Source organism: Dendrobates tinctorius, unplaced genomic scaffold (assembly GCF_039654945.1).
Source record: "Dendrobates tinctorius isolate UK_male_01 unplaced genomic scaffold, ASM3965494v1 ptg000304l, whole genome shotgun sequence".
NCBI classification, from domain to species: domain Eukaryota; kingdom Metazoa; phylum Chordata; class Amphibia; order Anura; family Dendrobatidae; genus Dendrobates; species Dendrobates tinctorius.
In genome coordinates, this window is record NW_027361971.1 from 5,112,416 (window position 1) to 5,127,384 (window position 14,969).

A 14,969-nucleotide genomic window follows, 5' to 3' on the forward strand; every position below is an offset into this window, starting at 1 on the left:
TAGCATGAGGTGTCCCCTTGGTACCACTGAAAAAGAAGTCCCCTCCCTCCTCATTTTCATCATCATCTTCATCCCCCAATGTTACCTGATGATATTGGCTGGGCTGGGTAGGATCATAATAATCTTTATTTTTATATAGCGCTAACATATTCCGCAGCGCTTTACAGTTTGCACACATTATCATCAATGTCCCCGATGGGGCTCACAATCTATATTCCCTATCAGTATGTCTTTGGAATGTGGCAGGAAACCAGAGAACCCGGAGGAAACCCATGCAAACACAGGGAGAACATACAAACTCCTTGCAGATGTTGTCCTTGGTGGGATTAGGACCCAAGACTCCAGTGCTGAAAGGCTGCAGTGTTATCCACTGATCACCCATTGTGAAATCTTGCTCCATACCCAGCTGCTGGGCACGCAAAGATTCCATTTTTTGATTCTGCAGCGATTTTCAGCAGACATAGCATAGGGATGGTTACGCTGATAATAGCCTGATCACCACTCACAAGCTTGGTGCAGTACTCAAAGTTATCAAGCACCTCACAAATATCAGCGATCCACACCCACTCGACAGTTATGTGTCTTGGCTGAGTCTCAGTGTGACGGGCATGTTTAAGCTAATATTCAGCAAGTGCCTTCTGCTGCTCACTTACCCTTGCCAACACATGATATGTTGAGTTCCACCGTGTTGGCAGGTTGCAAATGAGTCTGTGGTTTGGCAAATTAAATTGCTTCTGAAGCGTTGCTAGACCGGCAACAGCGGTTGAGGAATGGCGGAAATGGGCGCAAATACAGCGCACCTCCCCAAGTAGGCACGGCAAGTCAGGGTATGTTTTTATAAAATTTCTGCACCACTAGGTTCAGCACGTGAGCCACGCATGGCACATGTACAAGCTTCCCGAGCTTTAAAGCCGCCACCAGGTTGCGCCCATTGTCACAGACAACCAGACCAGGTTGGAGTTGCAGTGGGGAGAGCCACTGATCGGTCTGTTGTTTTAGTCCTTGCCACAGCTCTGCTGCAGTGTGTGGGATAACGTTAACGAGGTGGAGGAGGAGGAGGGGAGACTGGACGTATATGATGAGGCGGAAACCCTGATTGAGGTTGGGCCAGCTATTCATGGTGTGGGTAGGATATGTGATGATCCAGTTTGAGACTTTGTCCCACCCTCCACCAGGTTGAGCCAGTGTGCTGTGACAGAGATGTATCATCCCTGGCCACAAGTACTTGTCCACGTGTCTGTAGTAAGGTGGACCTTCCCGGTTACGGCGTTGGTGAGAGCACGCTTTAGATTGTTTAAGACGTGCTGGTGTAACGTGGAGATGGCACAATGGGAAAAATAGTGCCGGCAGGGAACGGAGTATCGTGGGGCAGCCACAGCCAAAAGATCACGGAACGACTGTGTCCCCACAAGCCTAAATGGCAACATCTCCATGGCTAGCAACTTGGCGATGTGCGCATTCAGCATTTGTGCTTGTGGGTGTGTGGCTTGGTATTTACGCGTCCTTTCATACATCTGGGGCACAGACAATTGGACACTTTCCTGGGACAAACAAGTGGATGAGCTCTATGTGGCCTGTGTCTGTGCAACCGCAGCTTGTGAGCAAGAGGTATGATAATCACCTGCTTCCTGCCCAGCAGATTGGAAAGGACGCATCACAGGCGACATGGCAGTGGCTTGACCCGCAGTCGCAGACAATGATTTGGTACCCTGTTGTTCAGCCCACCGACTAGAGTGCATGGCTGCCATGTGTTTCCACATACTAGTGGTGCTTTGGTTGCCTTTGCCCTGGCCTCTGCTCAGCTTCGTATGGCAGATGCTACAGATGACAACATTTGGTTCAGAAGGACTATCAGAAAAAAAGTTTCCAGACAGCGGCTGAACGCACCCTTGCCTTGACTTGGGGCACAGAGGGATTGCTCTTGGCAACAGTTGACACACTTCGCACTCTGCTCAAACCAGTAGCCCTTGGTACCTTTGTTGGTGCTACGTATGCACCTTCTTCCTCTGTGCTGGCTATGCGTGGCAACGGTCCAGGTCGGATCGGTGGTCTCATCATCGACCACCTCGTCGTCCATGTGTTGAGCTTGGCGACAGGCCAGATGGCAACTGTGTGTCATCACCATCAGCCTCCAACTCATCACCCGGTATATCACGTGGATGAAAGTGGCTTTCTTCTGGCCGTGGGGTTTCAAATATTTGGCCATCATCAACAGACGATACCTCCTCACGTTCCTCTTCAATGTCGCACGGTGAGAGGCCAGAGGCAACAAAAAGGAAATGGATCACACAGATCCTCAGAGTGACCAAGGTTGGGGTCAAATGTTTCCTGTGACTCCTGACCGGGTGATGAACTAGGAACAGGTTGAGAATAGGATGACCCAGCGTTCTCTGAATGGACAGTAGACTGTTTTGTCATGGACGATTGGGTGCTGCTAGAACATTTCATTGAGGCCTTATCAGCCATCCAAGACAGTATCTGCTCTTGTTCTTCTGGCTTCCAGACCGGGAAATTTCGCCAGGAACCTAGATGCATCAACCTTCTTCTGTCTCCCAGACTCTGTGCCTTATTGGGCACCAATAACAACCCCACATCCATGTCCCTTCACAACAGCCTTTTTTAGGAATTTTTCTGCCATAGTTGCAGATGTTCAGATGAAGATATTGGGGAACAAGGAGCAGTTAGTGCTTTGTGGAAGGTAGCACTACAGACTAGTACAGCTTTGTGTTTTACAAACAGCACAAAAAAATTGCCCTGAGGTTTAAGGCGAGATTACGCACCCCAGTCACCACAGAAGACAACGGTGCTGGCTGCGTGTCAGTTGTGCAGTACCTTGCGTGCGTACTATTCGCTGTGATTCTGTGAAAACAGCACCGCAACAGCACAAAAAAAATAGCTGGGAAAACTGTCACTACTCGGTCCCTGACCTTACACTTTCAGCTCTGAAAAGAGCTTTTGGGTTTTACAGAGGATTTCTGGATAATTTGCAGATGTGCAGAAAAATGGCGGCGGCAGGGCTTAGATAGAGCCAGGCTATGATGACTCAGTCTATGACGCTGGGCGGCCAGCCAATCATAGTAATGCCGCCCACAACCAAGAAGGCTGCAGCATTACTGTGATTGGCAAATGCTGGGCGGGAGATCCTAGTAGTGCGAGGTGAGTAGTGAAATACTCGCTGTGTTCTTAGTGCCGCGAGTACTTCACTACTCGCCAAGTACCGAATACCCACGATTATGCTCGCTCATCCCTAGCTGACACCACTGGAACGGCACCAAAGGTGAGTACATGCGTTTTTATTTTAACGGGGCCAAACACAAGGAATAGAAAGGGGTTGTCCAAGTAGTGAGCAACACCTTTAAGGACTATACGTGGAAAGGACATATGGATCATTTTATCAGCGTATAGCTCATCATTTATCAGTATTTTGTTCCCTGTATTTCCATCAGTATTTCTACTATTTTGCAAATACAAAACTGATCAATAATGATGACATGTACACAAGTATGAAACAGTGCTCTAGGGAAATAAGTCATCCAAGGCAACATTCTATGTGTCATTCGTAGCACCAGAACAATGTAACACAGTCAGCAATATTCACTTTTTGTACATCGTTTGCAAAACAACATTTAGGAAAATTGAAAATATCTAATTAACATGGTACCTGTGTAAATTTTTTAAGTTGTATGGGGTCTATTTGCTGCTTGTCAAGTGTCAACATGCTGTCTGAAAACTCCATCACCATCTGAAATTAAAAAAAGGCTACTATGAATTAAAAATGAAATACATTTCTTTCACAGAACTTTAGTCAACCATTAGGGTTACTCCCCAAGGATCAAACACAACAATACTGGATGTAAGCGTGTCTTCATATTGCACTTATCTTCACGATTGTGGGCCACCTCACAAACGTGCTAAATAGAGCCATATAATAAAGTGCAAATAGAAGTAGGTATAGATTGTAGAGCAGTAATTACCAAAGCATAAGTGTGTGACCGGGTACAATCTATACATACCTCTATTTGCACTTTCACTTTATTATATAGATCTATTTAGCATGTTTGTAGCTTGGTAATTTCACCTTAACTTTAGGTTTCTCATTTATATTAGCCACTATATTGAATTCATATACATTGTGATCCTTACTCATAATGGTATAATATTCATGTTATTGCCATCCATGCTGCATCTTAACCCCTTCATGACCCAGCCTATTTTGACCTTAATGACCTGGCCATTTTTTACAATTCTGACCAGTGTCCCTTTATGAGGTAATAACTCAGGAACACTTCAACGCATCATGGCTATTCCGAGAATGCTTTTTCGTGACATATTGGGCTTCATGTTAGTGGTAAATTTAGGTCGATAATTTTAGCGTTTATTTCTGAAAAAAAAACAAAAAAACGGAAATTTGGCGAAAATTTCGCAATTTTCAAATTTTGAATTTTTATTCTGTTAAACCAGAGTTATGTGACACAAAATGGTTAATAAATAACATTTCCCACATGTCTACTTTACATCAGCACAATTTTGGAAACATTTTTTTTTGTTAGGAAGTTATAAGGGTTAAAAGTTGACCAGCGATTTCTCATTTTTACAACAAAATTTACAAAACCATTTTTTTTTTTTTTTTTTTTTTTTATTAGAGATCACCTCACATTTGAAGTCACTTTGAGGGGTCTATATGGCAGAAAATACCCAAAAGTGACACCATTCTAAAAACTGCACCCCTCAGGCTACTCAAAACTACATTCAAGATGATTATTAACCCTTCAGGTGCTTCACAAGAACTAAAGCAACGTGGAAGGAAAAAATGACCATTTTAATTTTTCCAACATAAATTTTCTTTTAGCATCAATTTTTTCATTTTCACACGGGCAACAGGATAAAATGGATCCTAAATTTTGTTGGGCAATTTCTCCTGAGTACAACGATACCTCACATGTGATCATAAACCACTGTTTGGGCGCACGGCAGGCCTCAGAAGGGAAGGAGCGCCATTTGACTTTTTGAATGGAAAATATGTTTTAATATTTAGCGGTTGCCACGTTGCGTTTGGAGAGCCACTGTGCGCCTAAACATTGGAGCTCCCCCACAAGTGACCCCATTTTGGAAACTAGACCCTCCAAGAAACTTATCTAGATGCATAGTGAGCACTTTGAACCCCCAGGTGCTTCACAAATTGATCCGTAAAAAAAAATAAAGTACTTTTTTTTCACAAAAATTTTACTTAGCCTCAGTTTTTTCATTTTCACATGGGCAACAGGATAAAATGGATGCTAAAATTTGTTGGGCAATTTCTCCTGAGCACACCAATACCTCATATGTGGTCATAAACCACTGTTTCGGTGCACGGCAGGGCCCGGAAGGGAAGGAGCACCATTTGACTTTTTGATTGGAAAATTAGCTCCAATCGTTAGTGGACACCATGTCGTGTTTGGAGAGCCACTGATGTGCCTAAACATTGGAACTCCCCCACAAGTGACCCATTTTGGAAACTAGACCCCCGAAGGAACTTATCTAGAGGTGTGGTGAGCACTTTGAACCCCCAAGTGCTTCACAGACGTATATAAAGCAGAGCAGTGAAAACACAAATTTATTTTTTTTGCGCATAAATGATTTTTTTTAGCCCGCTATTTTTTTTTATTTTCACAAGGCTAACAGGAGAAATTGGACCACAAAAGTAGTTGTGCAATTTGTCCCGAGTACACCGATACCCCATATGTGGGGGGAACCACTGTTTGGGAGCATGGGAGAGCTCAGAAGTGAAGGAGCGCCATTTTGGAATGCAGACTTTGATGGAATGTTCTGCGTGCGTCATGTTGCGTTTGCAGAGCCCCTGATGTGCCTAAACAGTAGAAACACCCCACAAGTGACCCCATTTTGGAAACTAGAACCCCTAAGGAACTTATATAGATGTGTAGTGAGCACTATGAATCCCCAAGTGCTTCACAGAAGTTTATAAACGCAAAGCCATGAAATTAAAAAAAAAAAAAAAAATTTCCCTAAAAAATTATTTTTTAGCCTGCTATTTTTTAATTTTCCCAAGGGTAACAGGATAAATTGGACCCCAAAAGTTGTTGTCCAGCTTGTCCTGAGTATGCTGGTACCCCATATGTGGGGGGGACCCAATGTTTGGGCGCACGGCAGGGCTCAGAAGGGAAGGAGCGTAATTTGACTTTTTGAATAGAAAATTAGCTACAATCGTTAGCAGACACCATGTCGTGTTTGGACAGCCCCTGTGTGCCTAAACTTTGGAGCTCCCCCACGAATGACCCCATTTTGGAAACTAGACCCCCTAAGGAACTTATCTAGATGCATAGTGAGCACTTTGAACCCCCAGGTGCCTCACAGAAGTTTATAAATGTAGAGCCGTGAAAATAAAAATATTTTTTTCCTCAAAAAATGATTTTTTAGCCCACTATTTTTTCTTTTCACAAGGCTAACAGGATAAATTGGACCCCAAAAGCTGTTGTCCAGTTTTTACGGAGTACGCTGGTACCCCATATGTGGGGGGGGACCACTGTTTGGGCACATGTTGGGGCTCGGTAGGGATGTAGTGACGTTTTGAAATGCCGACTTGATGGAATGGTCTGCGGGCGTCATGTTACATTTGCAGAGTCCGTGATGTACCTAAACAGTGGAAACCCCCCACAAGTGACCCCATTTTGGAAACTAGACCATCCAAGGAACTAATCTAGATGTGTGGTGAACACTTTGAAGCCTCAAGTGCTTCACAGAAGTTTATAACGCAGAGCCGTGAAAATAAAAAATAATTTTTTTTCCACAAAGATAATTATTTAGCCCCCAATTTTTTATTTTCCCAAGGGTAACAGGAGAAATTAAACCCCCAAAGTTGTTGTGCAATTTTTCCTGAGGACGCTGATACACCATATGTGGGGGTAAACCACTGTTTGGGCACACGTCGGGGCTCGATATGGAGGGAGCACTGTTTAACTTTTTGAACGCAAAATTGGCTGGAATAAATGGTGGCGCCAAGTTGCGTTGAGACCTCGTGATGTGCCTAAACGGTGGAAACCCCTCAATTCTATCTCCAACCCTAACCCCAACACACCCCTAACCCTAATAATAACCCTAACCACAACCCTAACCCCAACACCCCTAACCCTGATCCCAACCGTAATCCCAACCCCAACCCACCCCTAACCTCAATCCTAACTACAACCCTAATCCCAACCCTAATTCCAGCCCTAACCCTATTTCTAACCCTAATTCCAACCCTAATTCTAACCCTAGCCCTAACCCTACCTATGGGGGTGATAAGGGGGCGTTTTTTTTTTGTTTTTTTTATTTTGATCACTGTGAAAGTCATCAAAATAAATGAATCGGCAGCGTCGCTGCAGATTCGAGCGGGCGCACTGCGCATGCGCCCGCCATTTTCCAAGATGTCAAGACATCTTTTCCAAGATGTCGGCGCCCACGATCCGGGACGGCGGGACTCCGGGACGGCCAGAGGGACTTCAGAGGCACCATGCAGGGTGAGAGGGGGTGATCGGAGGGCGGGGGGGGGAGAACAGATTATGACAGCGGCTGCCGATCGGCGCCATCAGTTGGTGACCTCTAGAGTTGAGCGAAACGGGTCGAAAAATTTCAAGAGTCGCCGACTTTTGGCAAAGTCGGGTTTCATGAAACGAAACCCGACCCTAGGATGAGGTCGGCCACGAGGTCGGCGACTTACGCGCCAAAGTCGCGTTTCAAAAGTTTGTTTTGCGCTCTTTTTCAGCCAATCAGGATCCACGGACACTGTGGGCAACGTGATGACATAGGCAGGGGTCACCACCATCTTTCAGAAGGGCATGCAAGTGATTGGCGTCACAGGGGTTATAAAAGGGCGTGCACGCCGACCGCCATCTTACTTCTGCCGATCTTAGCATAGGGAGAGGTTGCTGCTGCTGATTCTTTAGAGAGAGCGTTAGGCAGGGAAGAAGAAAAAAAAACTGCTTCTGCTGCTAGCGATTTTGCCTGTACAACACACCAGTCACTGTGTGTGCAGTGCAAGGGGAGGCTATATTGTGGTTGGTTGTTAGGCTGCCTTCTAAGGCTTCCTGACAGCTGCATTGCTGTTTACCCACTGCTCTGCAAACTGCTTTTTTAAAAGCAATCCCAATTTTTTTTTGTCCTGCTGAGGTACTGAGCGTGCATTTTTTCACACCATACAGCAGTGTACGCGCCTCACACAGTACCGTGTAACGGCTGTTATCACAGCCACAGTGAAGCTGTGTGTCACTCTGAGAATAAGTCGAGGACATGTTCCGTTCTTACAGACCTGCACCTACTAGTTTTGTCTAGCTTTAAAACAGTTAAATATATTTGCTGTTTGATCACATTCAAAACTATAGAGAGACAGCGTGTGTCAGTCCGTATACTTAAAAAACACGGAGCTTGACAATTTTACGTACACCGGACAGCTGTGTACGTGCACGCTCCTCTCAGTACCGTGTAACGGCTGTTATCACGGCCACAGTGAAGCTGTGTGTCACTGTGGAAGGATAAGTGGAGGACTTGTTCCGTTCTTACAGACCTACACTCTACGGAGATTCCTATTCTGCCCAATTCTACATACACCTTGTAGTTTGTGATACACTAGCCAATTTCTGCCTGTGACATAGCGCTCTGATATTCAGTGGGCCTCACACAATCCAAAAGTGTCCAGTGTCCACTAGTGTGTGCAGAAATTCAAAATCTCCCTTATCCTGTAGTCACTTTTTTCACACCTGTGCCATCGAGCATGTGACATAGCGCTCTGATATTCAGAGGGCCTCACACAATCCAAAAGTGTCCAGTGTCCACAAGTGTCTGCAGAAATTCAAAATCTCCCCTTTCCTATAGATACCTTGTACCTTGTTTTACATTACTATATAGTTTGTTGGATTTTGTCTACATTTCTACCAAAAATGAGGAAGGCTGGTGGAAGAGGCCGTGGAATTGGGCAGGGGTTGGCAGCTGGTAATGATGGTGTTGGTGGTGGATCTGATGGTAGTGGCAAAAGCAAAATAGGACCGAATGCAGGAGGTGTTGAGCCTGCGTTATCGTTTGGCTCCACAAGGCCTCGAAGGCTTAGTTTTCTAGGAGTTGGCAAACCGCTTTTAAAGCCAGAGCTTCAGGAAAAAGTTTTGTCTTACATTGCTGACTCAGCCTCCAGCTCTATCGCCTCCTCTTCTGAAGTTGTAAAAAATAAAAGCACTGAGTCGTCATTGGAGGCTCATGTTCATGAACCACACCTTTCCTTGTGTCCTTCACCCCAACCAAGATTGAAGGATGACGCAGGCCATACTACTGATTACTCCATGGAGCTGTTCTCACATACCATGCCTGGATTATCAAGTGAAATGGTGAATTACCCAGGCCAAGATGAATCTGACATGGAGTGCACTGATGCACAGCCACTGATAGATGATTCTGCTGGTACATTCACTCAGAAAATATATCCCCTAAAATTGGTACTTTATTAATAATAAAAAACCACTAGCGTGGTTATACACCAAAAGAAAACGTGACAAATACACAACAAAAGAAAAAAGTGTTCAAACAGAAAACCCACATTTGGGACAACTAGGAATCCCTGATAATTCTGAGCTTGTACCTGCCTGGCCGCGGAGGTTGGCACCCTAGGGGGCAACGTTGTGGCGCCCCCGCTCAACGATGGCTATCCCTAGGGGCCCTGGTATACCCTGCAGCCACTAATGACACCCTCTACCCGATAGCTGAGGGGACCCCTAATGCTAGACAGAGATATAACTGCTCTAAAGAGGATCCTGTGTCCCACAGAGATTAAAAACAATGGTAGAACACACTTGGCATCTGGTGGTACATATGGGAATTATCCTGCATAAAACTACTCCACATGAGATTTTAATCAGATAATATAATGCATCGATGGAATGTATATATAATAATGATAACGAGATTAATCACCAAATCCATGAAGTTCATTCAGTGATACCCCAGCCTCACAAAAAGATACTAATATACTGATGCAGACGGAGATACACCTTCAACATCATCAGCGGCTTAGTTCACTGGCATCTCATTAATTAGCATATCTTTGATGCCCCGTTACAATCTGGCATAACTAATGGAGCATATACTATTCCCATCCATGAGTAATGTACACAAAATTGCAACAGCGATACTCATCTTGTGTCACCTGCCACCAAATGGTTAACGCCTCAACGCGTTTCGCCTGCTTAGGCTCATCAGGAGGCCAGATAGTGCGATATTATGTGTCCCATACAAGGTGCAATATCAAATGATGCTCAGCTCAACTCCTCTTTTTATAACCGCCGCCATAAGGCGTATATGTTACACCCACTCACGTGACATGGCGTCCCCGCGGTCTCAGGATGCCTCTATTAGACATTACCCCTGAACCACCAATCAGATATCTCAAGACAAGCGGTCTCACCGCGCTCTCCAATGGCTGAGGACGACTCCAACTTCCGGGTTTGTCGTGCAGCGCACACACCGCGCATGCTCCCCTCTCCCCCATTGGGATCAGCGCGTCTCATATCAACCTTACGGCATCCCCGCGGTCTCAGGATGCACTACCAATCAGATACCTCCAGACAAACAGTCCCACCGCGCTCTCCAATGGCTGAGGCCGTGTCATGTCGGACGCTGTTCACACCACAGCGTCCGGCAGGCAGAGGTAGTTCCACCTCCAGCCACTATAGCCTCAGTGGCGCCGGCTTGATCTTCAGGCTCTCGGGGGTTAATCCTGCTGGAGACCAGGTTGGAAGGTTAGTCACGCCCACGGTCTTTAAATAGTCATACTGGCATATGGGCGTCGCCGATTATAGCTTGTGTTTTCATACCAAGTGGTTCCGGTCTGGAGTGGAGGTGTTGCAGAGAGAGAGATTCGTATCTGGTGTTGTATGATCCGTCGTTATCCTCGGCTCCATAGACTCCATCCTGAATATCCACTCACATTCTCTTCTAAGGATCAATTTGTTAAATATTAAATTCAATATCATAGAAGTTGTCAAGATGAACACGAGAGGGGGGAATATGGACAAATTGATCCTTAGAAGAGAATGTGAGTGGATATTCAGGATGGAGTCTATGGAGCCGAGGGGGTTAAATGAACAACTTTCATTTGCCTGTTTCTTATGAGCCACAACTGATTATAGTGACCCTTTTCAAGTATATTGGCCTTCTAGGTTTTGTATTGGGCTCCCGGAAAAATTTGGGAGTCCCATGTATTGTCATGGAATATTATATGTATTATCCTCCTCTTTACCGTTTGCCTGTATTTAATAATTTTCATTATACCCCATGGTATCCCCACTAATTACAGTCCTTGAGAGTGTTTATTAGATTGAGTATTATTTTTGGGTTTATCAACCTTGGCCGCATGTTCACACTGCCAGTTTTTGATGCGATTATATACTGTGATTTTCAATCACGCATCTGGTGTGAAATGCGCTTATGGGTACAATATTGGATACTCCTGTGGGGGTCCTGAGTGTGAGCAATACCGGAGTGGACGCTCTGGTCACTTAAATGAGAGACTTCAATGTGACGGCCACGAATTATATGTGGCACAATGAGAGTGGGGATATAATGTTACAAACCTAACATATACATCTGACGGCGTTAATGTGAGACACGCTGATTCCAATGGGCGAGAAGGGAGCATGTGTGGTGTGTGTACTGCATGACAAACCCGGAAGTTAGAGTCGGCCTGTCACGCGGGGCTTAGGACAACTAAGGCAGAAATACCCGGGGCCCCTGTGGTGTCCCTTTCACTAGGGGAAACCCTGTCTGACCCTCAACTCAGGGTTTTGGCTGATGGTGCAAATGCCTGAGCCTCCACCCTTTCCTTATCTCCTGCTCAGCCCTAAGCTTAACCCTCCACCCTCCACCCGGTGAGGAGACACACCACCAAAGCTCCCACACAAATAAGACAGACAGGGAGAACTTAAACTGCACTGCGCCGCACACACACAGGAATATACAGTAATGTGAACAGGGCACAACTAAACACAAATATGGGAAGGAGAAAGGATAACGACGGATTATACGACACCAGATACGAATCTCTCTCTCTGCAACACCTCCACTCCAGACCGGAACCACTTGGTATGAAAACACAAGCTATAATCGGCGACGCCCATATGCCAGTATGACTATTTAAAGACCGTGGGCGTGACTAACCTTCCAACCTGGTCTCCAGCAGGATTAACTCCCGAGAGCCTGAAGATCAAGCCGGCGCCACTGAGGCTATAGTGGCTGGAGGTGGAACTACCTCTGCCTGCCGGACGCTGTGGTGTGAACAGCGTCCGACATGACACGGCCTCAGCCATTGGAGAGCGCGGTGGGACTGTTTGTCTGGAGGTATCTGATTGGTAGTGCATCCTGAGACCGCGGGGATGCCGTAAGGTTGATATGAGACGCGCTGATCCCAATGGGGGAGAGGGGAGCATGCGCGGTGTGTGCGCTGCACGACAAACCCGGAAGTTGGAGTCGTCCTCAGCCATTGGAGAGCGCGGTGAGACCGCTTGTCTTGAGATATCTGATTGGTGGTTCAGGGGTAATGTCTAATAGAGGCATCCTGAGACCGCGGGGACGCCATGTCACGTGAGTGGGTGTAACATATACGCCTTATGGCGGCGGTTATAAAAAGAGGAGTTGAGCTGAGCATCATTTGATATTGCACCTTGTATGGGACACATAATATCGCACTATCTGGCCTCCTGATGAGCCTAAGCAGGCGAAACGCGTTGAGGCGTTAACCATTTGATGGCAGGTGGCACAAGATGAGTATCGCTGTTGCAATTTTGTGTACATTACTCATGGATGGGAATAATATATGCTCCATTAGTTATGCCAGATTGTAACGGGGCATCAAAGATATGCTAATTAATGAGATGCCAGTGAACTAAGCCGCTGATGATGTTGAAGGTGTATCTCCGTCTGCATCAGTATATTAGTATCTTTTTGTGAGGCTGGGGTATCACTGAATGAACTTCATGGATTTGGTGATTAATCTCGTTATTATTATATATACATTCCATCGATGCATTATATTATCTGATTAAAATCTCATGTGGAGTAGTTTTATGCAGGATAATTCCCATATGTACCACCAGATGCCAAGTGTGTTCTACCATTGTTTTTAATCTCTGTGGGACACAGGATCCTCTTTAGAGCAGTTATATCTCTGTCTAGCATTAGGGGTCCCCTCAGCTATCGGGTAGAGGGTGTCATTAGTGGCTGCAGGGTATACCAGGGCCCCTAGGGATAGCCATCGTTGAGCGGGGGCGCCAACCTCTGCGGCCAGGCAGGTACAAGCTCAGAATTATCAGGGATTCCTAGTTGTCCCAAATGTGGGTTTTCTGTTTGAACACTTTTTTCTTTTGTTGTGTATTTGTCACGTTTTCTTTTGGTGTATAACCACACTAGTGGTTTTTTATTATTAAGTACCAATTTTAGGGGATATATATTCATGATAATACTCTAAACCCTTCTTGTATTAGTAATTGAGATTGTACATTCACTCAGAGAACTACATTATCCTCGCAGTGTACAGAGCCAGATTCTGACCCGGATGAGACTCAGGTGCCCCTTCCCGCACACTATACCACCATACACGGTGACACAGAGGAAGGTGCACATGACATTGAAGAGGAGGTGATGGATGACCCAGATTGGCATCCATTGGGGGAAGAGGGTGCTGCTTCCAATAGCTCAGATGAGGAGCATCCACAGCAGACATCAACATCGCAACAGCTGTTATCTGGCAGGCCCGGAGCACTCCAAAGACAGGTTCCAAAAATCAAAAGAGTTGCTGGACAGCTTGTCCAGAGGGTCAAAATATCACAGCGTGCTAGGCCGCAAAATGTCTGCCAAAGTAGGAAGAGTGCAGTGTGGCACTTTTTTGAATAAAATCCTCATGATCAGGCCAAGGTTATCTGTAAGAAGTGCGCAAAGACCTTTAGCCGAGGGAAAAATCTGAAAAATTTGAATACCAGTTGCATGCTTAGACATTTAACCAGCATGCACTTGCAAGCGTAGACACAACACCAAACCTCAAGTGCCACATGTGCAACTGATCACAAAGAAGGTAGTCAGCAACGCTACATTGTTTCCCCCACTGTAAGCCCACCGGTTAGCACAGCAGCAAATGTTGAGGTGTCGTTGCAAGGCCACAGCAGTCAGGGAACCCCACTGTTATATGAACGAAAGACTGAATCTAGGCCATCAGAAAGAACACCAACTCCATCACCATCATCAACCCTCTCTCAGTCCGCCCTGTCCACCGCTACTTCCACCATATGCAGCTCTCAAGTCCAGCTCACCCTCCCAGACACTATGAGTAGGTCAAGAAAGTACTCAGTCTCTCATCCGCGTACACTGGGTTTGAACGCCCAGATTGCCAAACTAATCTCGTTTGAGATGATGCCTTATCGGTTGGTGGAAAGCGCAGCTTTCCGCGAACTCATGGCCTATGCAGTACCACGCTATGACCTACCCAGTCGCCACTTCTCTCGCAAAGCAATCCCAGCCCTCCACCATCATGTAAAAGACCGCATTGTCCATGCACTCAAGCAGTCAGTAAGTGGAAAGGTGCACCTCACAACTGATGCATGGTCTAGTCGGCATGGCCAGGGCCGTTACGTGTACATCACTGCACACTGGGTTAATGTGGTGGATGCAGGGTCCACAGGGGACAGCGGTGGTGGGACAGTGCTGCCTAGCCCACGGTACAGGAAACAGTTGGCTGTAGGCGTTCGACCCTCCTCCTCCTCCTCCAGAAGCGAAAGCTCGTCCACAGAGCGCAGTCGTACGAGCACTCCATCTGCAGCTGCCACTGTTGCACACGAGGTGTCCCCCTATCGAGCAGCTAGTGGAAAGCGTCAGCAGGCTGTGTTGCAGATGATGTGTTTGGGCGACAAACACACCGCCGAGGTGCTGGCCGAGTACTTTCAGCAACAAACTGAGTCACGGCT

The 14,969-nt window shown here is 46.1% G+C and overlaps 1 protein-coding gene across 2 annotated transcripts in view; it reads right to left on the reverse strand.

The window, feature by feature from the left end:
• GGNBP2 (gametogenetin binding protein 2) overlaps positions 1-14,969 on the reverse strand; it is a 96,163-nt gene that overhangs the window by 69,038 nt on the left and 12,156 nt on the right. For both annotated transcript variants that reach the window (XM_073560783.1, XM_073560782.1), the window contains exon 2: positions 3,662-3,742. In XM_073560783.1, the coding sequence (XP_073416884.1) occupies positions 3,662-3,742 (81 nt within the window). The remainder of the gene's footprint in view (positions 1-3,661; positions 3,743-14,969) is intronic.